Here is a 26270-nt window from a genome sequence, read left to right on the forward strand (position 1 = left end):
CTACTGCGGTTAAACAGTTTATCTTCTTTCAGTCGTATTTTTGTGGGATTTTTTTTCCTGCACCTATTTAAAGCTGCAAGCCAGACATTTCTGTAAAATCAATCAAATTCACCATGTATATGGTTTTTCACCATTAGAACAACATGTCATGGTCAGTTTTTGTTTTGCTATTTTGTAATAAATCGTTATGTTCGTAATCAAAGTAAAATGTAGCCTCCAGAAAATAAGCTCCCACGTGCTTATTTGCCTTTAAATATGCCCATTTATGCTTTTCTTGTTTTTTTGTCTAAATGTACATGTTTCCCAATCAGTCAGAAAGTGAGAAATAAGTTAACGTAGTACGAGTTCAAACTGCATGCAATTCCACTTTATGTGCAAATCATGCAACTATTTAAGGCAATAGAGGATTACATTTACTCATTTTATGTGGCCAAATTTGCAAGGAAACCTATCAGAGCTAATAAAGAAATCAAACAGGAATACTAAGAGATTGGTACCAGTTAAAGTTCTGAAGATGATCATCAACACTGTCACTATTGACCTCAGTTTAGCCAACCATGACGGTGTACACCATGGTTCAGGAGTCAGTGGAGTCAAATTTAACGTGTACGTTTGAACCTAACTCAAATCCATAAGGCCACAATTTGTCCAAAAGTCTCTTCTTGGCCATAATGATTATTAATGCCAGCTGATTTTTCTTCTATGAGCGTCGTTACCCAAGTGTATTTTTATTTTTAGTGCACATTTGTTACTAAAAAGAAATGACCAGGATACCTCTGTGCTTGACTGGCAAACAAAGCTGTTTGAACTAAACCCTATAGAGAATTTTTAAGAAGAAGGTAAGACAGCAAACCCAACAGTACATACAAGCTGAAGGCAGCTATTAAAGCCTCCTGAGCTTCCTTCACTCCAAAGCTCTGCCACTGGCAAATGGAGTCCACACCGCATAAGCTGATGTGGTAATTCATGCAAAGGAATACCCTACAAAGGGTTCAGTGCATATACTGTACAGTTTATAGACATATATTTAATTGTCTTACATCTTGGTTTAAAAAAAAAAAAGTTTTTATGATGTACTGTTATTATTTCTACTATTTTCTACTTTTCATACCAAAAACCTTTTTATTGGCTAAACCAAAGTTATACAAATGATCAGAAATAAATGTTAGGAATCTAAATAATATACATGAGTGTTTTTTTTTTTTTTAAATATAAGACTAAAATAAATAGGTTTTCGCTAATATTCTGACTTATTGAGATGCACATGTAGTCTATTTATTTCTTATTAAACCCTCTTGGGTTTAAGACCAGTATGTTATTTTCGTGAACTGTCAATGGACACACTTGACACTTTAAATGGGGATCATTTGTAGGCTAAAGTGAATACAGCCCAGCTGTTGATGAGGAAAAACAACACATTCTCATACGGCGTATACTTATAAAAAAAAGATGTTAAAGTAAAAAAAAAAAAAAAAAAAAAAAAACCCGACTTAAATCGGGCGCCTGAAACGGAAAAGGCAATGAGAAAGCGAGCGGTCTACGCATGTGATGTGACTGAGGCCTGACGGACTGTCGCTGTCTGTTATGGCTCCTCCTGCTACAGTGGAACGGGGCCAGACGTGACACCAGTGCGGGCGAACGGGGAGCAACACAGCGACAAGGTCCTCTCGAGTCGCGGTGAAAGATGGCAGCTCGTCTAATGCTCAACAAAAAGACATAGACGGCGTGCTCGGCGTCGCCTCTTCTGCCGTGAAAGCTTCGACATTTTCTCAAGATTACCAACACCCCAAATGAACTCCGTCAGAGCAAGTAACGTTAGCAGAAGACCTAGGCGAGTATCAAGGCCGCGCCCGGTGCAGCCGGATAGGAACCACCAGGAAAGAGGTAATTCTCCTTCAACTAGCGTTAGCTTTGTTCGTAGGCTTGTTAAACTTACGGTTCTAGTTGTTTAACTGACTATATCTGCACCATACTTGGCAGTTTCGTATATAATTTAAGCGAAAATGTTGTACATAGAGAAAAGAAGCGTTTATCGGTGTGAGCCTAATACAGCATTCTCAGTCGCGGCACTGCAGTCAGGAAACACCGAGGCTTGTGTGTTTGTAGCTAGCATTTAGGCCGCGCTTTGTTTTGCTTGATTTTTATGTCCCGAGCCGACTCCTCCTTTGCTTGCCTCACCTAATACCGCTGCTGTTTTAACTGTTTTTGTGAAGTAAAATCATTACTGTGTTACGAATGAATAACAATGTATAAACTGCAGAGGATTGACGGATGTCAAACGCCTAGAAGGGCGCATTAAAGGGTCCTGCTAGTTACCATAGCATTGTAATTTAATGTAGCCCGAGCTGGTTAGTTGTTATTATTGGAGTATTTGGACAGTTATATGCGTGGTGTCATTTCCCACTTAAAAACCCCAGTCTTTATAACCTCTGCGATGTTAAAATGTCAATGCCGAATGCGCTGGCCGTCATTGTGACTAACTTATTCTCTATGAATATCCCGATGGGTTTTAGCATTTTGGATGCCATTAAACACTGAACTATGAGTGACCTCAATCTCTGAACATGAACGTTTCCCAGTTAAAGAAGCATTTACTCGTTTTTACTGTCTTACCGTCATATGACATATCTTAAGGACAATATACTAGTAGTAAATATGGTGTCTGAATCTAGTTTGACGTTATTTGCAGCACTAGGGGGTGAACAAATATTTGACCTCAAAACATCAACTAAAGTGACGATCTACATTTCTAAATGTTATTCAATTTAACTAAGATAGGCACAGGCCAGTAGGAGATTCTTAAAGTATAATAACCTAGAGTATAAAAAACATGGTATTATAGCCTGATCTGCTTACAGTTATTTAAAACAGATAAAACCTATGTAAAAATAACACAACAAACGGATTATTTCAGTGGTAATAGATTCATAAAATGTCAGTGCTAAATTCTGTAGGGGGTTCAATGAAACATACTTATTGTGCATATTGTACCTATTTACTGCAGTTTCAAAACAGTGTTAGAGTGATGGGCAACACTGAGTTTAAAAACAGAATTATTCCCAAGATGATGAACTAGTCATTCTTGGAAAATCTTTTAGCCCTCTTTAAGCCAGCTGAACAGCAGTGGACAGCAGGAATTAGGGGAAAGGCCTGCACTGTGTCACTTTGTGATCTTATGGTGCCCTTGAAACCATAGGAATTGTATGATGAAAGATTTTAGGTTCTTATGTTTATCTTAAAAAAGCATCCCTAAAGAGACTGAATTCCTGCCCTTAGCTTAAACATTTCTTGGATTTTAGACAACATTTAGGTTTTAAATATTCATTACCAACAAAAAATGTCAAAGGATGTGTTTATCATACTTTTTCCACATATCCTAAATTAGAAAATGAACAACATTTAAAATAATGCCTGTAGTTTCCTACCGAGCAGAGCATGAGGCCACCATTAAACACAAGATGGAGAATAGATTGCAGTAGTGTAAACTTAATTTGCATTATTTTCTATTTGTACTGAAATGTGTTTACACTCCAAAACTGTACTGCAAATGGGGTTTGTAATTTGTTTATCCATAAAGTCCCACAGTGCTTAATGGAATTATGTGTTCAGGTTAAGGAAATAAACAAATCTCATTCATAAATTTGTTCTTTCAGTTACTATATAAACAGATGGTATCTTAGAAAGTAGATTGTTAATTTGTAATTGTCTTGTGATATTTATCAAAACCACTCGATACAGTGGTAGTGTTGTAGTAAAACTGATTATTTGTTTAGTTCATATTGCCCAGGTCTAGTTTACACATCTGAATATTAGCATTAAAACAATGAAAAACTGTATATTTTCCATTGCTTATGTAAGACCCTTAGCATGTTGTTTAAATTTACAAACAAGTCGTTGCATGAATCCATGAATCAGACTTTAACCGGGCCGATACAGATTTAAGTTGTTTTTAAAGTTCTGACCTGCTGATTTTGAATTTGACAATTTTTTTTTTTTCTTAAGCATACAGATATAGGTGGCAGTTTGAATCAAACAGAATGTCACCCATCATTTATGAAACCCTATGCCCTTAACTGATGTGTCAAAAACCAAAAAAAGTGGGAGTTCTTAATTTGGATGCATTTAAGGAAGAGGGAAAAAATCGGATTTTTCAGTAACAGTCAAGTAGTAGTTGTAACTTGTAACATGCGCTATGTTTGTAATAGTTACAGGTCTAGTAGCCTGAGCCACCACAACAAGCAGGACCTTGTTTGTATTTTGCATCAGCTCAGTATGATGAGTAGGTTTATAGATGGGTTAGGTTATGCTGAATGCTTTGACATGTTTGTTTTTTTATTGATTGAATCCCCTCTTGACAGGATTTGTAATTAGCTTATTTCTTACAGAGTAGGTCCTCAAAAGGACAATTTAGCTTTCTTGATTTTGACCGTGGCTCTTTATATATACTAATAAAGTGCTCACAAGTGTATTGCTTATGTATTCCAAATTTATTTCTGAAAGCTTCTGTTGTAACTGGAACAGCTAATTCAGCTGGTTAGTTATTTTATGATTCCTGTTCAATCAGATATTTACCTGTACTTTCTTAATTTCAAATGAGCTTTCATTAGCTGTAAAAGAAGATATATCAAATAGGAAACAAAGTTCAAACGTAGTTTATTTAGTGATACATCAGAAACTTTTTCTTTCTGAGGAGCTTCAAATTTGGATGAACAAAAGTTTTTGGCAATTGTGTCCTTGATAAATAAGTTTTTTTGTTTTTGTTTGTGTTGATTTAATTACTAGCATTTTCCCCTTCATCTACTAATCGTAGATGAGGACATTCCTGCAGAAATGGTTGCAGAAGAATCCGGTCCAGGAGCTCAGAATAGTCCCTACCAACTTAGAAGAAAGTCTCTACCCAAGAGAACGGTGTGTCCCACAAAGACAAACATGGAGGTACAGTCAGCACGAGTCTTTTTAAGGCAGCCGGCCAGAAATGCATGGATGAAAAGATTTGTTTTCAAAGAAAACTAGCTAATAATAAGAGACTTCCTTTGGCCTTTTTGTTTACAGGGTGCTTCCACTTCAACAACAGAAAACTTTGGACACCGACCTAAGCGCCCTAGAGTTTCAGGAAAGTGTCCTGATTTACCAGGTAAATACACACATTTTTTTGAGTGCATTCATCATTATGTTTTACACAGGTTGGGAGGTGCACCTGGGTGAGTAATTACTCAAAATAAACTATAGACACGGCAACTGGTCGTTGAGAGATTAATGATATGTACTGCACTACTTGAGTTTGTAATTCAGACTTTTTGTTATGCTCGCTTATTTTTATGGGCTATTTCACCCCTTCACAAATTTGCGCCCCTATTTTGTTTCCCTTCCTATTTCCATTATGTGCCCGAAAACAGAGTTTTGTACCGGTGTAGTTAAACCATGTGCATCAGTTTATTTTTCAGAAACAAAGAACTTTGTGGAATTATGGGATGAATAGTCTTTCAAAATGCAATAAGATAATGCATAATTTAATTTGTTTGGATAATATTTTATTGAGCTTTTGTTTTACAACCTGTTTCCACTGATTATTGTTCTGATCCCTGTTTGAACCAGTTGATTCCAACTCCTTAACATCATTTAATTGTAAATACTGCTTCACATAAGCAAGTATGAAAACATATCTTAAGTAATTCAGCTTTATTCATCCCATCAGCGCAGTTCTGTGTTTTTGTTAAATGTCTACAAAGATTTGGGACGGCAACTTGGGGAGATCTTTTCGGATTAAACATGTAATCATCCTTCAAGCTTGTAGATGAGGAACTTAAAGTCTGCTCTTTGTGACATTTGGAGTCTTTGTCATACACTGCTGCTCTAGCCAAAGGACTGGAAATGGATGTTTTCCTGTGACACAGCCTTGTTTTACTGAAGCAGACTGTCAGCTTATGTCATGTTATGCACACAGTTGGCAAAAGTTGTTCATCTTAAAACAAAGACAAGTTGCAAATATCAGACTATTTACAAATAATTGAAGCAATTCATTTCTTTTGTCATTGATTTTAACTCGGTGCTACAATCTTTCAAGATTTTCTTCTTCTCCCACACTAGTTCTTTTTAAGTAATGTAGAAGGCATTTATAAAGGAGACTTGTTTTTAAAAGTGGGATGTTTGAGTCTGATTCTGTTTATTCTTTAGATATGTAGATGCAGTCGAATTACGACTGAAGTAAATGTGTATCTAATTTGATATTTGTGCAAATTGTGGTTTTGCAATTAAAGAGAAATTTATGGACGTCATTTATACATTGACACCATGGAATCTTCTAAATTAAATTAAACATTTTATTTCATAGATTGCAGTAGTGTTTAGCTTTTAAAAGCAAATAACTTTGTTTCGGTTGCTCCTGTGACCTTGTCTGTTCCCACGAAAATATGAAGCTCTAATGCTGGTGGTCATTGTCCTCCCAGCTGCTCCAGCAGAACAGTATTTGCAGGAGAAGCTTCCAGATGAGGTGGTGCTGAAGATCTTCTCCTACCTGTTGGAGCAGGATTTGTGCCGTGCAGCTTGTGTGTGCAAGCGGTTCAGTGAGCTGGCCAATGACCCCATCCTCTGGTGAGGCTTGTTGTCTAATGAGTGACTTGTTGATGTACCAAAAATACCGAATTATTAGAAACTGGTGATATTTACAAACATGTATTCAGTAGATTATTGAACTAGTTTAACATCATATTTATATTTTAACCCACATAACCTAAGGCCTATTGTAAAACAGCCTTCTAAAACCTGAGGATTCTCAACATATTGACATTAAAATACTGATTACACTTTACTCGTGATTTCTCACTAATGTGTCTTTTACTTTACAGTGTCCTCACCACTTTACCTGATCTTTTTGATCTTGATCACTAAGATATATTTCATTTGTGGGCATAAAGAATAGTGACCATCAGAGATAGAGAAGGAAACATTTGTTTTTAAGTCAATTTTATCTTCGATTGCAAGTAGAACATTTATCCAGCAGTTTATGTAATTTGTTTGTATGGCTTTAATTTCAATTTTGCAATTTATTCTGTTATGCTACTAAACGGCAAAACGATCAGTGCAAATAAACACTTCTTTAGGTGTCGTAAATGTTAAGAAAAAAAATGCCTTTTACATTTCTTTGTGGCAGAAATGATGAGCGTAAAAACTGTATGGATGTTTTTAAAATTTCAGGAAGAGACTGTACATGGAGGTTTTCGAATACACCCGACCTATGATGCACCCGGAGGCAGGAAAGTTTTACCAGATAAATCCGGAAGAATATGAGCAGCCAAACCCGTGGAAGGAGAGTTTTCAGCAACTGGTGAGGAAGTCTCGTTTCTAACACAAATAGCTACGAGCTGTCCTAGTTGATTATTTTTGCAAAAAATAGCTGTAACATCCAATCATGTATTTAGTTTTAAAACAAATCAAAAAGGGGATGCATTTCATAAAATGTTTTTCAGCTGAAGCACATGTTTGCTCCTTTTTGTTTTATGGGGAATGTTTATTAGAATGGAAAAAACAATATGGAATGAAAAAAAACCTAAAATATGAGGAAGCTAACTTTACAAGGATGTTGTACAGTTTTACTTTTGGCAATTTATAATATTAACATGTTTTTCTTGAGTTCAACATGTTTCCATAGTGCAGCTTAACTACCAGAAGCGTGAGAAAATGATTCATGATATGCATTAATGAGAAGAGATTTCCTTTGCCATAATCAGGGTTCTTACACACTTTTATTTCAAAATTCCAGACTTCTTTTTCCAGAATTTATTTCCTGCAGTTTTTGACATTGAAATTTTTTTTTATATGCAGATTCTTGGGACTTTTGTTTAAAATATTTACCTTGAGTTGCTTTGATAATTATAGGACCCACAAAAGGTGAAGCAGCACAATGCTAAAACTGGCTTCTGAGTTTCAGCGCGTTACAGAGCCATTTCACTGCTTTTTGGGTCAACTTAGACCAGCTCTATATTAAATCTGTAACTCTCGTATTGGTCAAAGGATTGACACATGCTAAAATAAAATACAGATTGCTTAAATCACATTTTGCGTATTTCATTGCCTTTTTTATTTCTTTTGTAAACATTCCAGAAATGAGTGTGTTTAGTCAGTTTGTTTGACATTTTAAGCAGACCCAGTTTATGGACCACAGGTCCAAAAAGTAGTGTAATGGCCCTTTTTTAATATGTGAATGTGTTTACATCCAGGCAGTGAATCAAAAACCACAACAACCTTAGGTTAAAACATTAATATCTAGGTTTGATGTAGCAAATTAAAGATCCCATTTAAATATAAATCGGTATAAAAAACTGCATCGTTTAGTAAGTATTATTTGATTTTTGTCCTTTAGAAAAATGACGATGAGAAAAATCTTTAAAACAAGTGAAAACTTTTTGCATACTCGGTTTTCTTTTTTCCACATTTATCAGTACCTGAAAAAGGGCCAAAAAAATGTGCAGACTTTTCCAGACTGCATAGAAGCCCTGCGTTATGTTTTCCTGAAAAACTCAGCAGTTTGGATGTAGATTAAATCATTAACACCATGTTAAAACACCGACTGTTGTAGGATTTCAAGAAGAAAAAAGATTACACTTACTGTCTAGTTTTGCACAAAAAAAAAATTTTTTATATCTACGTATTACATCAGAACTGTTTTTCTTTTTTAATCTGAACTTTTAGGCATTTATTAGTTCAATATATAATATTTGCTTTTTTTTATATCATTCAGTCTATCATTGAAAAAAAGAAATTGTTCTTAATATTTTGCCTGGTGAAAATAAAGGTTTAATAATAAATAATATCTCCATTGTTTGACTTTTTTAGTATAAAGGCGCCCACGTTAAGCCAGGCTTTGCAGAACACTTCTACAGCAATCCTGCCAGATACAAAGGGAGAGATAACATGTTTGTGAGTAGCTTCTTTATTCTTGGTTCATTTTTAATGTAGAATATATAAGTACAACACTCTTTTATCTGATTGTGGTGTTTGTTCTTTTCTTCAGTACTACGACACCATTGAAGATGCTCTTGGTGGGGGTCAGGAGCCTCACTTTGACGGCTTGATATTTGTCCACTCTGGTATTTACACTGATGAGTGGATCTATATTGAATCTCCTATCACAATGATTGGAGCTGGTAAGTGTGTCTCGGGTCTGTTTTAAAAAAAATACATTTTGAAGTGATCTTGTCTCTAAGTATTTAACCATTATAATCCTGTTGTAGCTCCTGGAAAGGTTGCAGAGAAAGTCGTCATTGAGAACACCAGAGACTCCACTTTTGTTTTCATGGAAGGTTCAGAAGATGCTTACGTTGGCTTTATGACTATTAGGGTAAGAAGACGTGCGTTTTGTTACATGTTTACTGCGTGTTTTTTGTTACTTATTTCTTCTAATTGTTGTCTGTGCTGCAGTTCAACCCTGACGATAAATCCGCCCAGCACCACAATGCGCACCACTGCTTGGAGATTACAGTCAACTGCAGCCCCATCATCGACCACTGCATCATTCGCAGCACATGCACAGGTAAAAATACCCCACTTTCTGGTCTCCTTTAATACACAAGCATGACGGGTTTAAGGGAGACGGACGAGCTAAGAAAACGGTGTGCTTGTTTTTCATTAAAAAGCACAGTTTGTATAGTTTTTATTTTATCTTGTTACACTTGTACATTTCTCAGAATCTGCATCTGCCATTTTTCTGGACTGTGTAGTTTTCTTACTTTGTATATTTGATCTCACTGTATACTCTCTACTTTTTATTATTATTGCTTATTTTTATGTGTATCTATTTGCTTCCACTTTGCTGCTGATACACTTTAAATTTCACCACCAGGGGACTAATGAAGGATGATTACATTCTATTGTACTGTAATCTAAAACAAAACCCATTTGAATAACTGTAAATTAGGGCTGAAAATATTCATTGGCTTAATGGCGCTTAATCGATTATTGAAATTAACTGGAGTATACAGACTAAAACATGGCATTTGTTGAGTGAACATTCCACTCAAAGCGGTAATTAGGAAAAAATTGTACAAAAAAAACATACACATTTTGCATTTAAGATGAAAAATGTTCTTTGTCAGTAAATTATCCAGGACTCCTCTAGTGGTCTAGCTTTAGCTTCACCTGGTTCAAATTCTGTAAAAAGTCTCCTATTAAACACCTTTTGCTATCCGAATATTAATCGGAAAAAATAGCACGGTGAAGGGGCGAAAATAGCAAAAATAATTGTTAGTTGCAGCCCTACTGTAAATGATTGGTTGTTCTGGTCCAGTATTTAGTTTTGTGTTTTTCTTTATAAACCTTGTTTGTGATATATATGTTGACTCAAGGTTCTGTCTTATTGTTTCAGTGGGGTCGGCGGTGTGTGTCAGTGGTCAGGGGGCTTGTCCCACGATAAAGCACTGCAACATCAGCGACTGTGAAAATGTTGGCCTTTACATCACTGATCATGCACAGGTAATGAACACTTTTCACGTGTATAGCAACAGCATTTGATCAACTGGATTTGTGTTTATTCCTCAGATACTTTACCAGTCAGGCTTTTTCAAGCTTATTGAGTTCAGATTATCTTTGAGGTCCGACCTGACGATTAATTTTTTTCACTCATGTTTGTAAAGTAAATGGTAAATGGACTGAACTTATATAGCGATTTTCCAGTCATACAGACCGCTCAAAGCGCTTTACACTAGAGCCACATTCACCCAATCGCACTCACTAACGCTCACACATTCATACACCGATACGCAGATCGGTAGGCAACTTGAGGTTAAGTGCCTTGCCCAGGGGCACATCGACATATGGCAGGAGGAAGTTGGAATTGAACCCACAACCTTCTGATTGCAAGACGACTACTCTTCCTACTGAGCCACAGTCGCCTGTAAAGTAAAAATTGTATATTCTTTTATTAAACTAAGGAGCAATGGGGCATCCCAGTATATGCTTGTAGTTGATCCCTTGAAAGACTGAAAATGATGGGAATTCTTCCCATTGATGCATTTAATGAATAGGAGAAAAATCTGATGTGTCAGCATATGCCCCAACGATCAGTTGGAGAAGAATTGGCTGCTTCCGATCTCTGGCTGATTGGTGCAACTCTATATATACTAATACACAGAAACGTAGTAGTGTCCATTTAATATGAAAACCTCTATAAAGGATCTCGTCTCATTATAGCCTCCAGTATATAGGCTACATTATTTGGTGTAATTATGTTTATTATTTTTTTATTTTATTAATTTAATTACATAATTTTTATTGTGAATAATTACAGATGTACATTTACTGTAAGTATGTCATTATTTAGGGCATATATGAGGACAATGAGATCTCAAACAATGCTCTAGCTGGGATTTGGGTGAAGAACCACGGGAACCCAATCATCAGAAGGAATCACATCCATCATGGCAGAGATGTCGGCGTTTTCACGTTTGATCACGGCATGGTAAGATGCAGCCGCTGCTGCTTAGTTTACCAAAAGCTTTTAACACTCTGCTGTTTTATTTTCTTCTTAAATATTTTGATTGCAAGTGAATGTCTATTTCTATGGTCCTCGATGTAACGTAAGGGAGTTCCATACACCTTGCTAGTACCAGCAATAACTTTCTACATGTTTTTTTCTAGGGTTACTTTGAGAGCTGCAACATCCATAGGAACCGAATAGCCGGCTTCGAGGTGAAGGCGTACGCCAACCCCACAGTGGTTCGTTGTGAGATCCATCATGGTCAGACTGGTGGTATCTATGTGCATGAAAAGGGCCGTGGGCAGTTCATTGAAAACAAGATCTATGCAAATAACTTTGCGGGGGTGTGGATCACCTCAAACAGCGACCCCACAATAAGGTCAGTGTGTCCAAATAACGTCCAGTTAGCTGGGGTTTCCTTTTAAAATGTTTCGTCATGCATGCTTAGATATGTTGTGTCCAAACGCAGGGGTAATGCCATCTTTAATGGCAACCAAGGTGGCGTTTACATTTTTGGCGACGGCCGAGGCCTCATTGAAGGGAACGACATCTACGGCAACGCCCTGGCAGGAATCCAAATCAGGACGAATAGCTGCCCTATTGTACGGCACAACAAGATCCATGATGGTCAACATGGGGGCATATATGTGGTAAAATTTCAGATCCTTTTCAGCCATTGCAGCAAAGCTTTTTGTAAATGTTTTTTTTTAAATTATTATTATTTCTGTAGATTTTCTACTTTATAACTTGGAAACATAATTGTGACTTGTGTTTTTGTGTGTACTGTAGCATGAAAAAGGACAGGGAGTCATAGAGGAGAATGAGGTGTACAGTAACACTCTGGCAGGAGTGTGGGTGACGACAGGCAGCATGCCAGTACTGAGGAGGAACAGGATACACAGCGGGAAGCAGGTAAGGCGACAGCTTGTTACATTTAACAATTATGTGTAAATAAAAAATCGCTGACAAGAATCACTTAAAAACATCTTTTAGGGTTTCTTGAAGGAGGTTCTTAAACAGATTTGCATTTAATAAACCCTGTTATGGGACGTAGAAAATCCTAAATGCAATTTTTCTTATCTTAGGTCTTACATTTTTTTTAGCTTGGTCTTCAATTTTTACACAATTTGTTGCTTCTGCCATTTATTTATCGTGAATTACTAGCTTATTGTATTTTAATGTTGAGATATCCACTAGCTGCTTTGTCATGGAAATTATTTATGTATCATTAAACAACTGCATGTTTATTATGTAATTCTTTTGTCCTGGTAACCATGAAGGTTTTGTTATTAATTTTCTGTCAGTGTAACGGTGTTAAAGCTGTTCAGTATTGTGCGTTTTAATCTACAGGAAAAAAATTAAATCCCAGTATGTGTCATTGAAACAGGTTGGGGTCTACTTCTACGACAATGGCCACGGTGTGCTTGAGGACAATGATATCTACAATCACATGTACTCTGGCGTTCAAATAAGGTTTGTTTGGGGGGAAAGTCAAAAAAATGTGAAAAGTCTTGTTTCTTTATGTGCTGAAATAAAAAGTTTGGATTAATTCAGCAATCACTCACCCTGCCCTTTTCTTTTTGCCAGAACTGGCAGCAACCCTAAAATCAGACGAAACAAGATCTGGGGTGGCCAAAATGGGGGCATTTTGGTTTACAACTCAGGTGGGAAGCAGAGAGGGTTTTTTTTGTTATTTGTACATTGCCAATATAATGCTTTTACTAGTGCAGCTAGTCATGCAATTTTTTTTTTTTTTTTTTTTTTAGAAATTAGCTGAGTTTCTTTTTATTTTTCAGGCTTGGGATTCATTGAGGACAATGAGATCTTTGACAATGCAATGGCAGGAGTGTGGATCAAAACAGACAGCAACCCCACCCTGCGGAGGAATAAGATCCATGATGGGAGAGATGGAGGGATCTGTATATTCAATGGAGGAAGAGGTAGTTTGTTGATGTGTTATCTAAAAGTCACAGATTGATTTGATTTGATTTTGTATATTTTTTTCTTGCATTTCCACAGCAGTAAATCTGAAGTCTGTTTTTTTATTTTGTGAAGGTTTACTCGAAGAGAATGACATCTTCAGAAATGCCCAAGCAGGTGTTCTCATTAGCACCAACAGTCACCCCACACTGAGGAAAAACAGGATATTTGATGGCTTTGCTGCAGGTGGGTAACACATGCACAGCTGTTTCTAATAAACTGATTGCCCATGAATGCTGTGTTTAATTTCTTTTTGGTGGGGGGGGGGGGGGTTCAATTGAAGGTATTGAGATTACCAACCATGCTACAGCGACCCTAGAGGGCAATCAGATCTTCAACAATCGTTTTGGGGGATTGTTCCTTGCATCTGGTGTAAATGTTACCATGAAAGGTACTTGCATGGTCGACAATTTCATATGATCCTTCTGTTTTATTAGATGTTCATGTTTAAATTTGTTCTGTGTCTACTTCAGATAATAAAATACAGAACAATCAAGATGCCATTGAAAAGGCTGTGAGCAGAGGTCAGTGCTTATACAAGATTTCAAGTTACACCAGCTACCCAATGCACGATTTCTACAGGTAAGAACCACAATCATGGGTGCAACAATGATCTCTCATGGCTTTTGTGTTGTTTTCTTTTTTTGGTTATTAATTTTCGGTTCACACAGGTGTCACACCTGTAACACAACAGACCGCAACGCCATTTGCGTGAACTGTATCAAGAAGTGTCACCAAGGACACGATGTGGAGTTTATCAGACATGATAGGTCAGTATTTTTAATGACGTTCCTGTCGGTGAGTTTTCATAGTTACCACGACTCAGCCCAGCTCTTAACTTTAGGTGATTATTCCAGTCTTTACATTTTACTCATGATTTAGTTGGAAATATGATATATTCCTTTCAGCTTTTATAGGATAGACCATTATCAGGAAAAGAGGTCTGAATACAGATGTACACCACACTTTCCACATTTTGATTTGTAATGACGGTTTCAAATGTTAAAAATCATTCCTCATTTTCTTTCTACTTCAAACCTTTGCTCTACTTTATGTTGATCGGTTTTATATAATCCCAGTAAAATACATTGATGTTTGAGGTCGATTCTGTTCTAGGTCACCTTATAAATAATGGGTCTTCTTTTTTTCCCCATTGCTTTTAAACATCTTTACTAATCAGGTCTCTGCCAAATATAAAACAATGAAAATGAGCCAGATGACACGTCTCTGTAAAATGCTGTACGAGGAACTTTCATTTAGGTCAATTTCACAACTGTGAACATCAGTGGCGCACGTTTGTCCCCTGATCTGGCTGATGGAGGATAGTGACTGACTTTAAAAATGGTTTCATTCTTTTATCAATGAGCAGCTGCAGCTTTCAGGCTGAGGCAATAATGGTTGGACTTGATTAGGTTTTCCTGTCACTCTTTCTATTGATGAGAAATAAAGACGGGCTTTGACTGTTTATTTTCAAACATGTATACCAATTCAGTAATCTGGTACGTAAAGTCAAATACTCTGTTGCTAGTAAACATCCATACGCATCAGTTTAATAAAGTCTTAGGGACCACTAACATTTAACCCTTGGGGGTCCTTCATTTGGTGCTCCACTTCTGTTCCTTGAACGCAAAACATCTCTTTTAAAGATCGTCATTAAAGTATTATGTTTCCACATAGTATTTACAGTTTTCTTCATTCCTGATCATAAACAGGTATTCATGAATCTTATGACATTATTACCCCATCAATGCTAGTTTTAGCACATATTTCTTGTTGTTTAAATGGAAAATCCCCATGTTTCCATTTGTGGCAATATGAATTTTCACCAGAGAAAATATTTCCTCTTGGTGGAAAACAAAATGAGATTTCAGAGGGATTTTTATACCTGGGGATTAAAAAAGAAATTGAAATCAAACCTTTTGAATAAGGGTCAGAGGCACAAAAATGCTGAAGGGACTCGGATTGATTTATGTAGTTTTAAAACATGAAATACTTGAAGAAAATGTAAAACTCACCCCAAACTGTACCTTTCCAAATTTTATGCCATTTGCATCAACACAGCCAGTAATGCAAAGGGAAATGGCCATGGATGCAGGAGAGTTAAGGTTGAAAAATAAATATACTATTAACTTTATGTATTTCTTGACTTAAAAACAGCCTAATTTTCATTTTTATGCAATATAATTAAATTCATCACATAATTCCCTTTCTTCCTCGTTTTCATACAGATTCTTCTGCGACTGTGGTGCAGGGACGCTGTCAAATCCATGCACGTTAGCCGGGGAGCCGACTCATGACACGGACACACTGTACGACTCTGCTCCTCCTATAGAGTCCAACACACTGCAGCACAACTGAGCTGCAGACCTGAGGTCCCTTTGTGCCTCAGCTCAAATGAACAGAAGACTTTTAGTTGTGCACCAGAAGAGGAAGCCCAAACTATAATCCTGATTCACGATGACAGAAAATACGGGCTTAGAAAAACACTTGGGACATGAAAATGCTAAAAGATGTTTAGAGAAAAAAAAATATTGATGATGAATGCCTAGCATTTTCTTTAAAAAAAGTAAAGAAAAAAAGACACCAGTGGAACAGAGAGCATCTGACTCAAGGTTTGTGGGTGGGTTGAACTGGTCATTCAAGAAGTGACCAACAGTGAGATGGACAAACGCCACCTTCCCTCATCTTCCTTAACGAAGTGAAAGAACAAAATAGTTTGGTGATGTACAGATCCAGCGAGTTTTCATCAGAGGATAAGGTCCCACTCAACGATGCTTCCGCCACTTGGGCGACCGATATCCTCGTATGTAACGTACGGGATGGAAAAAAATGACCCAGCACTTCAGCTTTTTTTTTTTTTTTTTTTCCTTCTTCCCAAGACAACTGTTGAGATTTGATTTTATGCTTTTGTGTAGTTTTGTATTTTCATGCAAAAATCTTTACTGTACTTGAATGTCTTTTATTAAATGTTTTTTTTTTTTTTTTGGTTATGCCCCAGAATTGCTGTAATTATACTCATGTCGCAGTATCTAACTTCTTTCTATGAAAGAGATCAGAGAAAAAGAGGTAAACACTAAACATTTTCTCCAGCAATGTTGACTTTTTTTGTTTTCGCGACACAGGAAATGTCGAAATGTGCTTTGACAAGACTGGTGGAAAACAAACGTTAGTTGTGGTATCACAGCCTGCTTTACATATTCTATGCATATAGTTTATTTTCCATGTTGGTTGGCATGAAAACATAACCGATTTAGTACAAAACGACTTATTTGCTACCAAGTAAAATGTGAGGGTAGAATTACACATCTGATGGGAAATGATCCATGATTTTTCAATGCTCCAAGGTTGTCTGTGGCAAGTTGACTAAATGAATTGTAAGTCAAGTCAATCTGTTTACATCTGGTCCTGTTTTAGTTTTATTGACTTTAATCTCAGATGCCCGACTGTTTCTACATCCACAAAATTAAAAGCCACAAGTCTTGTAAAAGTATAATTCTTAAGATTTTTCAGTTTCTTATTTTTGCCAATGTTGCTGGAGAACTGAACAGCTTTTGCTCTACAGAAGCTGAGACAAGTATCTATATACAGCGCTTTATGGTTTCATCGCCTTCCCTCCCCTCCTTTCATTCATGTGTACTGGTGATTGTGGATTTCTCATACAGACTGAAAATGTATGCATGTATCATAACATCTAGACTTAATATATTGTGAAGTATTCAATAACCGTTATGTAGGCGCTAGTGTGAATTAAAAGGGTTTAATTTCCTAGATGAAACATTGTCATTTTTTAAAATAAACTTTATTAGATCATTGCAGTAGTGTTTTTTCCAAGTGCTGAAAAGAACAAACAAACATCAGCACAGCTTATAAGTAAACTACAGGGTGTTAAGCAGTTGAATGAGTGAAGTGAAGCGTGTGCTGTCCAGAGTAGCATCTTCAGCAAACTGGCAGAGCTTTCTGCAGGGAAAGGAGAGGAAACCATTAGAGGAGTTTTGGATCGCTACATTACACCACAAATAGAAACACATACCTGAATAGTCTGAGGCTGATGGTGCTTTTCTCAAACTCTCTGGCCTTCCTGTGTCCAGACTGGATGACCTCCTCTGGTAGGTTTGCGAGCCGAGCAGCGTTGAACCCATAACTCTTTGGACAGGCGCCGGTGATAAACTTGTAGAGGAATGTGATTGTTTCTTGACTTGGATCCTCGCATTCATTCTCCACCATGCACGCCTAAAGGTGACAAAACACCGGTTAAATGTAAAAACGTAAGGACGACCAAGTCATGCAGTTCAAAGTGGCACACACAGACGTTCTTTTGCAATATCTAAGATGGGTTTCAGGAAGCTGAGGAAGCAGTTTGTGGCCAGACTGGGGATGCAGCTGTTCTGTGATCTAGATGAAGCCACCAACTGTTCAAATTCTCTCCATGATCTTCGGTTAATGCTTTGCTTTTTCTTTTGTTTTAAAGCCCATTTGCACCACTTGTAAAAATCACGATTTAAATTCAAAATTATGACAATAAAAATATAAATATGACACTGAAAATCAAAATATTACTTTGAATGTTATGACATAACGAGTGGTGAAAATTATCTTCAATTTGGAAGTCCTTTTCCACCACCTGACAGAAATAAAAAGACATCATTTTGTGCCTTTGAAAGTAAAAAACTCATGACGGATAATACTATGACATAACATGCCAAAGCTGGAAATACAACAGGCAACATTTTTTTTTTTTATATTACAAAAAAGCCATGACAGATTTGTCAGCTAGAGGGCAACGTTATCTACAGAAAAACTACAGCGCAGACAGGCATGGTGCTACCACAGAACTCAAAATCAATGACGCTGTTCAAAGCCCATATTAGATGTTGGCCTTAGTGTGCCGAGTAATAAGTCTTGCTTTGTTTACCATGTGGCCCAGGCGCACAGCGGGATTGTTTGCGTAGTCCTCCACCAGCGAGTGGTAGTGTGTGGAGAACAGTGTGCGACAGCAGATCTTCTCAGCAAGCTCCTTCACAACAGCGCTGGCGATTGCTGTGCCATCATATGTAGCGGTGCCTCTTCCTGCAACAAGACACAGCTTAATGATTCGCCATGATAACACAACAACGGGCATAAAACTGCCAAGAGCTCCCCACAATGTGCACTGAAAGCATGATTTAAAACTGAAAAGTCTTACCTAGTTCATCAAGGAGCACCAGCGAGTGCTTAGTGGCATGGTGCAATATGCTGGCTGTCTCGCTTAGCTCCACATAGAAGGTGCTCTCACCTACAGAGGAGGGAAAGCAGGAGAAAACCAGCTTAGATGGCGAGGAATCAGCTGAGATCATTAGGTTTATGGTGTGTGTGGGGCATTACCAGCCATGATTCGATCTGAGGCTCCCAGTCGAGTGAAGACCCGATCGACTGGAGTGAAGCAAAGGCTCTCCGCTGGAACATAGCATCCGAGCTGAGCTAGTATAATCACGAGTCCACACTGTAGAAAGAAACAGAACAGTACATTAATGCAAGCTGGCAGAGGATTCTAAAAACTGTTCAAATATCCATGCCGTTAACAAAAAACAAGCCCACCTGTCGCATGAGGGTAGATTTTCCACCCATGTTTGGCCCCGTTACAAGAACACAGGAAGCGCAACCTTCCACCTCATCGCTTTCGCTGCTCCCAGGGCACCCGATGAAGATGTCGTTAGGAATGAAGTCATCTCCAAAAAACGTCTTTGTCACACAGGGGTGACGGGATCCGGTAAGCTTGATGAAGGGCGCATCATGGTTGTCCTCTGGAAGCACCACCTGGGGTCTGGTCATCGGGCCATCTCCACCCAGACTGTAGCGTGAAAAAGCCAGCAGCACATCTGGGGAGAAAAAAGGAGGAATTGTTTGAATTGCAATTCTGCATACAGATATTGTGACGAAGATTGCAAATTAATGTCAAAATTCCAGATTTTTTAAACTCAAATTTTCCAGAATCGTCAGTCCTATGAATATATCACAGCTTTCTCTACAACGGTCAGGCTTTATATACAGAACCTAGAAAAACTGAAAGTAAGGAAAGGGGAAAAATAGAAGGAAGTGGATGGATGGAGGGATAATCAAGTCTGGAAATACAAATACTTTTTCATGCCCTTAATTTCTTTTTGCATGCTTATCCTGTTAAATACTCAAAATACTTTTCCAGGCTGCATAATAATCCTGGTGATTTCCTCAACCATCTTTTCTCTGTGAAACACCATAACTAATTGGAAAAACAGAGAAAATCTTCTGAAAAACATGCAATCCAAGAGTCATTACAAATAATCAAATCAAACAAATGCAATTTAAAAATGCTTGTAAAAGCCAAGGAATGTTTTGCAAAGCATGACAGTTAAAAAAGAAATCTAAATAATGAGAAATTGGGGAATAACTTTCTGGATTTTGTACAGTGAGCAGTTCTTACCAAGCACTGCCATGCACTCCACACCAGTCTTCCAATCTCTGTAGTTCTTGTCAAAGTTGTAGAAGAGCCTTCTCATGCAGTCTTTTAGTGCTGCATCTCTCTTCTCCTCAAATACTTGCAGCTCTGAAAAGAGCCGCTCACTCTCCTTTGTCACGTAGCGCTTCCAGCCTTTCTTGGTAGATTTCACTTCGTACTCCTCGGGGACGTTCCTCTCTGAAACGCTGTCTGGAACTTCCATCTGAAAGCGGTTTCGCCCGGTTCCCCAGTAGGCCATGTTTTTACAGCCGAGTCTCTTCTTCTGCCTCTCCAGATAGTCCTGCAGATCCCGCTCGCAGTTTTTGATTCCTGCAAGGGCCTGGTCGTAATCCGGGTCAAAGCCAACTTTAGGGGTTATGACACCAGTTGTGCGGGCTTTCTGGTGGTCAAAGGCGGTCTCCCAGCGCTTCAGTTCTGCTGAGAGATCAGGGAAGAGGCCTTTCTCTTCGGTCTTCAGACTGACAATCTGACGAAGCAGCATGGAGCGAAACTCGCCTGAAACTTGAGCAAAGGCAGAGATAATGTCTTGCATGGTTTTGAAACCTTCCAGTGCTGACAGGAAGTCTGCTATCTTGCGCTTGCTGTAAGTGACCTCCTCATACAGCACTGCTCTAGAATCAGGGTGGTCCTGGCCCTTCAATGGAGTGCCGATGCTGTGGATTTTACTAAGGAGTCGCTCCAGATCTGGAAGCTTTTTCAGCAATTCTGAGACCTCAGTCGCCTGAGACTGAGCTCCCATCAGGTCCTCCACCGCATCCAGTCTGTCCCCGATGGACGTGGGGTTACACAGCGGAGCACAGAGCCACTGCTTCAGCAACCTTTTACCAAACGGAGTAGAGCAAGTGTCCAAACGCTCCAACAGTGTTCCTTCTGTTTCTCCTGAACCGTTCTGGAAGATTTCCAAGTTCGCCAGTGTAACTCCATCGAGGACCATTCGCTGACGGGTCTGGGAGAAAAAACTGGCAGGTCCAGCAGCTTGCTCCAACTCAACATCAACAGGGGTGTATTCTTCAAAGTTCGCCATGGAGAGCAACTCTTTGTCTACCAGACATTTTTTCAGGTAGAAGATGCAACCACCTAAAGCTGACAGTGCCAACTCATAACCTTCCTTAGGAGTTAGGCACAGGGAATCGCTCTCTGAGGTCATCCTCTTCAGAAGCGTGGGGAGAAAACTGCTCGAGTCTTCTCCAGCCATCTCCTCAAAATAATTCTCCTCTGAGAGGGTTTTAAGAGTCTTCTGAGCATCCCAAAACTGTGTTCCTGCATTCAGTCCTTCCTGCAGAGCAGAAGACAGAGACACCTTGAGTATTTTGCGGGTCTCAGCAGATGGGTTACCCTTTTCAAAGAGCACCTCAGCAGGTGGAAAGTGTGCAATCAGGGTGCGCAGCCGTGAGCAGTGACGATCGTCTGGGAACTGACCAATATGGAAATAACCCACTGATGTGTCTGCAAAGCAAACGCCATAGGAGCGATGCCGACCAGAGCTCTCATCTTCGGCCTTTTCTTTCAAACTCAAGAGGAACTTGCTCTGGCTCTCTGAAGGAGCACCGTCCAACACGCTGTAGGTTTGGGTTCCACGTGTGATAATCCGGCACACTTCTCTTCTGACGACACGATCAAATTTTGTGGGCTTGGCCATAGTCTTGCAGCGTGCTTCCATCATCTCTGGGGTCTCGGTCTGCTCCACCCGAGCCACCTTATAGCCTTTCTGCACCAACACAACTGAGAAACGGGCAAAACCAATTTCCGGGAAGCCAGAGTGCGCCCAGGTCCCTTTCATGAATGTCAGTCTTAGCTCGTTGACTCCAATCACAGCATCCATGTGGTACAGCTCATAAAACTTTCCCACCTTGTAGAAAATCACAGTGTCAAACATCCCTGACTTTAGCTGCCACCAGTGACGCATACCAGGAGTGTTTTTGTTCAGAAAGTCCTCAGGCACATACAGGGTGGTGGGATCGTAGTCGTCCTCGCTCTGACGACGTCTTTTACTGTCTTTCCTCTTACCATCCTGCAGCCACTCCAGCTTCTCATGATCCCAGATTGTTGCACCTCCTGTGGCCCCTGATCCGTTTGCCTGGCTCTCGAAGTTGTCGGGGGCTGAGAAGGCTGACAGGCGGGACTTTGTGTCAGATGGGATTGTTGTTGGAGCTCGTTTAGGTGCAGCAGAGGGCGTAGCTGGTGTCTTTGCTTTCTCACTGACAGACTTCTCTGCAGGACGTTTGCGCTTCACAGGCTTGACCGGACTGTCAGCTTCAGACTCTTGGCTGCTCTCCTTCTCCTCTTCACTATTCACCGTCGCGTCTTCCTCTTCTTCCTCGCTGCTAGATGCAGCATGCTCTGGTTTAAACTCCTCGTCTGATCCGTCGCTATCCGAGGCCACGATGATGCGGCGGCGCTTGGCTTTGCCTCCTTGCTCTGTGGAAGCACGTGAAGAATGTCGACTGACTTTGGGCGGCTTCACTTCCTCGCTTTTCTTTTCATCTGTGTCACTGACCTCTTCAGTCACCGTTGACTTGTCAAGCTAAAAAAAAAAAAAAAAAAAAAACATGTAAGAATTAAATTATTTATTTATAATTATACAAAGACAACATAACCAAAAAAGATGCATCAAAAAACAATCTTTATTGTTTGCACACATTCATTAGTACTATCTATGCCATATTAACTTAGCTTTTAATGATGCATATTTAAAAGTCTAACCAAAACCTGTGAAGGAATAAAATTGGTCAGGATTGTTTAGGAACAACCCAGGAACAACCAAGGCTTACGTCTACCATAAACTGGAAGCTTCTGGTACACCAGGGTCTTTGTCCACAGCGAGGTGTGTTTTAAATCAGCTTGGACAAACCAAGAAAGAAGCATCTGCACCAAAATCAACACCTTTATGACACTGTAAAGCCAAATGCCTTCTGGAGAACAGTTTTATGGTCAGACATGAGAAAGTTGAAGTTATTTAGATACCAAGCAGTGGGACTCAATGCGGGGCTTTCAAAGCAAAGAACGAGGAACCAATTGCCAAGCATGGCGGTTGCAGCGTCTTGCTGATGGGCCATTTTGCCTACAGTGATACGAGTGCTTCGTACAAAGTGTCTGAAATTATACAAACGAGGAGGAAAATGTGAGAATAGGTATTCAGTTTCTCTAGAACTTCAAAGAGGACATTTAACCAAATATTAGTAGGAGTGTATGTGTATATTTAGAGAAAATGAATAAAATAAAACTTTTCCATTTCGTTTTTGTTTTTAAAGTACACTGAAGTTGTTTGTAGTGTAATCATATCACCCTAAAACAACATTTGGTAATGTACACAATTAAAAGCCCAAAACCAGTACATGAATCATTATTGAATAAAAACTTCTGACTGGCACTGAATTTGAGAGCATATCTTCACCTCCATTTCTTCTTCATCCTCATCATCCTCTTCCTCATCAGAAGGATCCGTGCAGATTGGCATCTTTAATCTTTCTTCAGGACTGTCAAAAATCCATTTATCAGCAAGTTCCATCGCACGGCGAATCACAGGTTTGCTACTGAAGAACATCCCCCCGGGTTTAACATCGCTGCTGTCGGACCCTACAGGCCACACAGTCTATATTACCCACACATTGACTTAAAACAAACTTAAATGTCATCAGAATAAATTTATATTTTTAGTTTTGACTGATAGTATTGGCCCACCTTGGTACTCTCTAATGTATTTGGTGCTGACCCATCCTCTAGTTGGAGGTTCATCAAAGAAATGAACGTGTAAGCGCTGACCTCGACCTCTGCCCCTCATCTGCTGGCCAGTCAGAGGTTGGGGTACTACCATGCATGGCCACCAGGGGTGTCCTTCCAGTTTGGCCCACACAAGGGCTCCAGCACTAAATGAGCATTTGGAGCTGCCAAAGAGGAAGATAAGAAGTCACAGATAAGTCAGACAGACGCTAATTAAAATCACAAGAAGTCATGAGCAGCATTATCCTGCATGAAGGTCTGGTCAAACGTTCACGTACATTCAGAATCTGCATGAATGGTGAATTGCATTGCGGTTTTTAATTAGTTTCAATAATTTTTGAAAACAAGAACTGGCTGCAAACGTTTGAATTATCATGGATAATCTACACAGAATCAAAATTAGACATCCAGGCTTAAATGTATACATATGCATGTTCATTGGCAAGTGGCAGAGAAACCACATTCGTTTTGTAGCCATGAAAAACCTTCTGGCATAGTTCTAGCTGGATATTTGACCACTCTTCTCATCAGAAATTCATCTCAGTCGACGCTTGTTCAATTGGGTTGAGATTGAAGTCCACCCAGATGTCGGTTTCACTGGCACTGACAGCATGATGCTACCACCACCATGCTTTACAGTTGGTACAGTGTTCTTTGGTCTAAAACTCTCATCTTGATTCATTCAAATACACTACTTGTCATTGTGGTCAAATAGCTCAACCTTTGTTGTCTCTAAAGAGAAAATACTTTCGTCAGAAGACATCTAGTTTAACAGTAAGTTTTGGAACGTTGCCCCTTGTCTTGGTCGGCAATATCTCAGTCCACGATGTTGATCTCGTTTCACTGTGGACAGTGTCACTGCTGTTACAGCATTTTCTATTTAATAGTTAAGCTTGATCCTTGGTGGATCTTGATCATTATTACAATATGGGTCATATGGTTGAAACCTCAACACAGTTGTCTGTTTCCAGAGAAAAATGGTCCAAAACACGCATTAGGGTTCCCGGAAAACTCAGCACTACTGAAAGATGTGTGGACTATGCTTAAGAGCCAGGTATTTTAACTAAACTCAGTGCTCTCTGATGAGAAGAGTGGTTACAAATCCAGCCACAATTATGCAAGAAATTTGTTGACGGATACAAATAAATGTAGTTTCTCTGAAACTTGCAAAGGGACAGATGAAGAACTGGTAAAATACATTATTAAAACCCTAGAATATAACATTCATGCCAGTGAATGCAGGAGTATGTAAATGTATGACCAGAACTGTACATTTAAGTCATTCTTAAGCTTAAATATAACCATCCATGACCTTCAGTGCCAAATATCCTATACTCTAATAAACCCAGATTCCTCTCTTAAAACATCCAATAGATTTAGAAAAATATCTGCTTGGAGGTCAACTTTAAAAACAGAGAAAAAGAAAACTCTCATACAACAATCTGGAACTACAACACAATCGGTTCAGCTATTTTAATCATCCATTCAAGTCTGGGTTCAGTTATTGTTGATCATTTCGATATTTGTGTTTTGCTTCTTATATAAAAAAAAAACACAACAGGACTGGGTAATAAATAGAACTTAATAGCATGTGGAGCTATATTACATAATATTAAGACACCTTACCAATCCATCATAATGCCTTCAGTTTAGGTATAAATGTGGTTAATGATGGAGGGGAGTTGAAGAGACATCAGAGAGATACTGCAGAACTAACATTTACAATACGTTTTTTAAATCGTTTTTGTTACGTTTTGAATACTATGTCAACCATCCTGTCAAGTTTTCGTCAGACGGAAATAAACATAAAAAACAGGAATTATACGGTTACAGAAACTGACCTGTCTTGAGTTGCTGCGGCCTTGTCTCCGAACAGTTTCCTGAATCCCCCGCTTGGAGTCTTGGAGCCACTGTTCTGTTTAACTTTACTGTTTTTGCTCGGCTGCTGTTGCTGCTGGCTCTGCCTCTGTCCTGCTTCCTCTTTGGGAGACGAGTTGGACTTCTTCACGGAGTTCGGCAGGTCCGCCTCAGCCGGGGATGGACTCGGCTTCGGTTTGGACACCGGCGGTGGAGATTTGGTGAAAAAGTTGAACAGTGAGCTTTGCTTCGCCATGTCGTCTCGTTTAACTTCTGCTTTGGTTCTGTTTCTGATGAATTTCCAAACTTAGAGTCCCCCCCTAATCCTCCCCTGACCACCACCTAGCATCCAGCTACTAGCCTCTGCAGCGCGAGAACAAGCTGCTCGCGGGAAACAAACGCACGAGGCGTTGTGGGCGTGAAAGCAAGCTTCGGCCAATGACACGCGACGACACTCTAACGTGGAAGTCACGAGATCTAAACACAGCTTCGCTTATTGGTCACGCTGTTGGCGCGAACAGTTCAGTTCTCCTTCCTTTTCCGTATAAACATGTACGCCACGTCTCGTGGCTTGTTGATATTCAGCATTGTGTCACCAAGCATTTTCTGTACATTATGCAAATAAGCAAAACACACTGAATTCAGCCCACGGAAGCATGCTTTATAACCCTGCAGAGTAACTATTATGACCTATAGTCTACCTTACACTTCTAAACGTTTGCACAGTAGGCCAACAAGGTTTGCACAGAGTAGCTTTACACACATAGGGGT

General features: G+C 39.1%; 2 protein-coding genes across 2 annotated transcripts; one reads left to right on the forward strand and one right to left on the reverse strand.

Moving 5' to 3' along the window:
* The first annotated feature begins 1536 nt into the window (after positions 1-1536).
* Positions 1537-17260, forward strand: fbxo11a (F-box protein 11a). The gene is made up of 22 exons (XM_047351143.1): positions 1537-1884; positions 4811-4935; positions 5053-5134; positions 6447-6591; positions 7195-7324; positions 8833-8916; positions 9011-9143; positions 9231-9337; positions 9418-9529; positions 10361-10467; positions 11315-11452; positions 11632-11849; positions 11940-12120; positions 12260-12382; positions 12858-12943; positions 13058-13134; positions 13267-13410; positions 13526-13636; positions 13734-13841; positions 13924-14032; positions 14122-14220; positions 15679-17260. Exons 1-22 carry the CDS (start codon positions 1791-1793, stop codon positions 15806-15808), a joined length of 2643 nt encoding a protein of 880 aa, XP_047207099.1. The 5' UTR covers positions 1537-1790; the 3' UTR covers positions 15809-17260.
* On the reverse strand, positions 17231-25897 carry msh6 (mutS homolog 6 (E. coli)). The gene is made up of 10 exons (XM_047351141.1): positions 25484-25897; positions 23604-23806; positions 23317-23498; positions 19887-22446; positions 19025-19305; positions 18812-18929; positions 18633-18722; positions 18363-18517; positions 17481-17680; positions 17231-17407 (listed from the first exon to the last, which is right to left on the reverse strand). Exons 1-10 carry the CDS (start codon positions 25753-25755, stop codon positions 17326-17328), a joined length of 4143 nt encoding a protein of 1380 aa, XP_047207097.1. The 5' UTR covers positions 25756-25897; the 3' UTR covers positions 17231-17325.
* Between the last annotated feature and the right edge of the window lie 373 nt (positions 25898-26270).

Source organism: Girardinichthys multiradiatus, chromosome 22 (assembly GCF_021462225.1).
Source record: "Girardinichthys multiradiatus isolate DD_20200921_A chromosome 22, DD_fGirMul_XY1, whole genome shotgun sequence".
NCBI classification, from domain to species: Eukaryota; Metazoa; Chordata; class Actinopteri; order Cyprinodontiformes; family Goodeidae; genus Girardinichthys; species Girardinichthys multiradiatus.

Excerpts from the sequence above, each read along its gene's own strand:
- fbxo11a (XM_047351143.1), top strand. The coding sequence starts at position 1,791 with ATGAACTCCGTCAGAGCAAGTAACGTTAGCAGAAGACCTAGGCGAGTA. Across the intron at positions 1,885-4,810 it reads TAGGAACCACCAGGAAAGAG|ATGAGGACATTCCTGCAGAA; the intron begins GTAATTCTCCTT and ends TACTAATCGTAG. Across the intron at positions 8,917-9,010 it reads AAGGGAGAGATAACATGTTT|TACTACGACACCATTGAAGA; the intron begins GTGAGTAGCTTC and ends TCTTTTCTTCAG.
- msh6 (XM_047351141.1), bottom strand. The coding sequence starts at position 25,755 with ATGGCGAAGCAAAGCTCACTGTTCAACTTTTTCACCAAATCTCCACCG. Across the intron at positions 22,447-23,316 it reads AGGATGAAGAAGAAATGGAG|CTTGACAAGTCAACGGTGAC; the intron begins GTGAAGATATGC and ends TTTTTTTTTTAG. Across the intron at positions 18,723-18,811 it reads CTCAGATCGAATCATGGCTG|GTGAGAGCACCTTCTATGTG; the intron begins GTAATGCCCCAC and ends CCTCCTCTGTAG.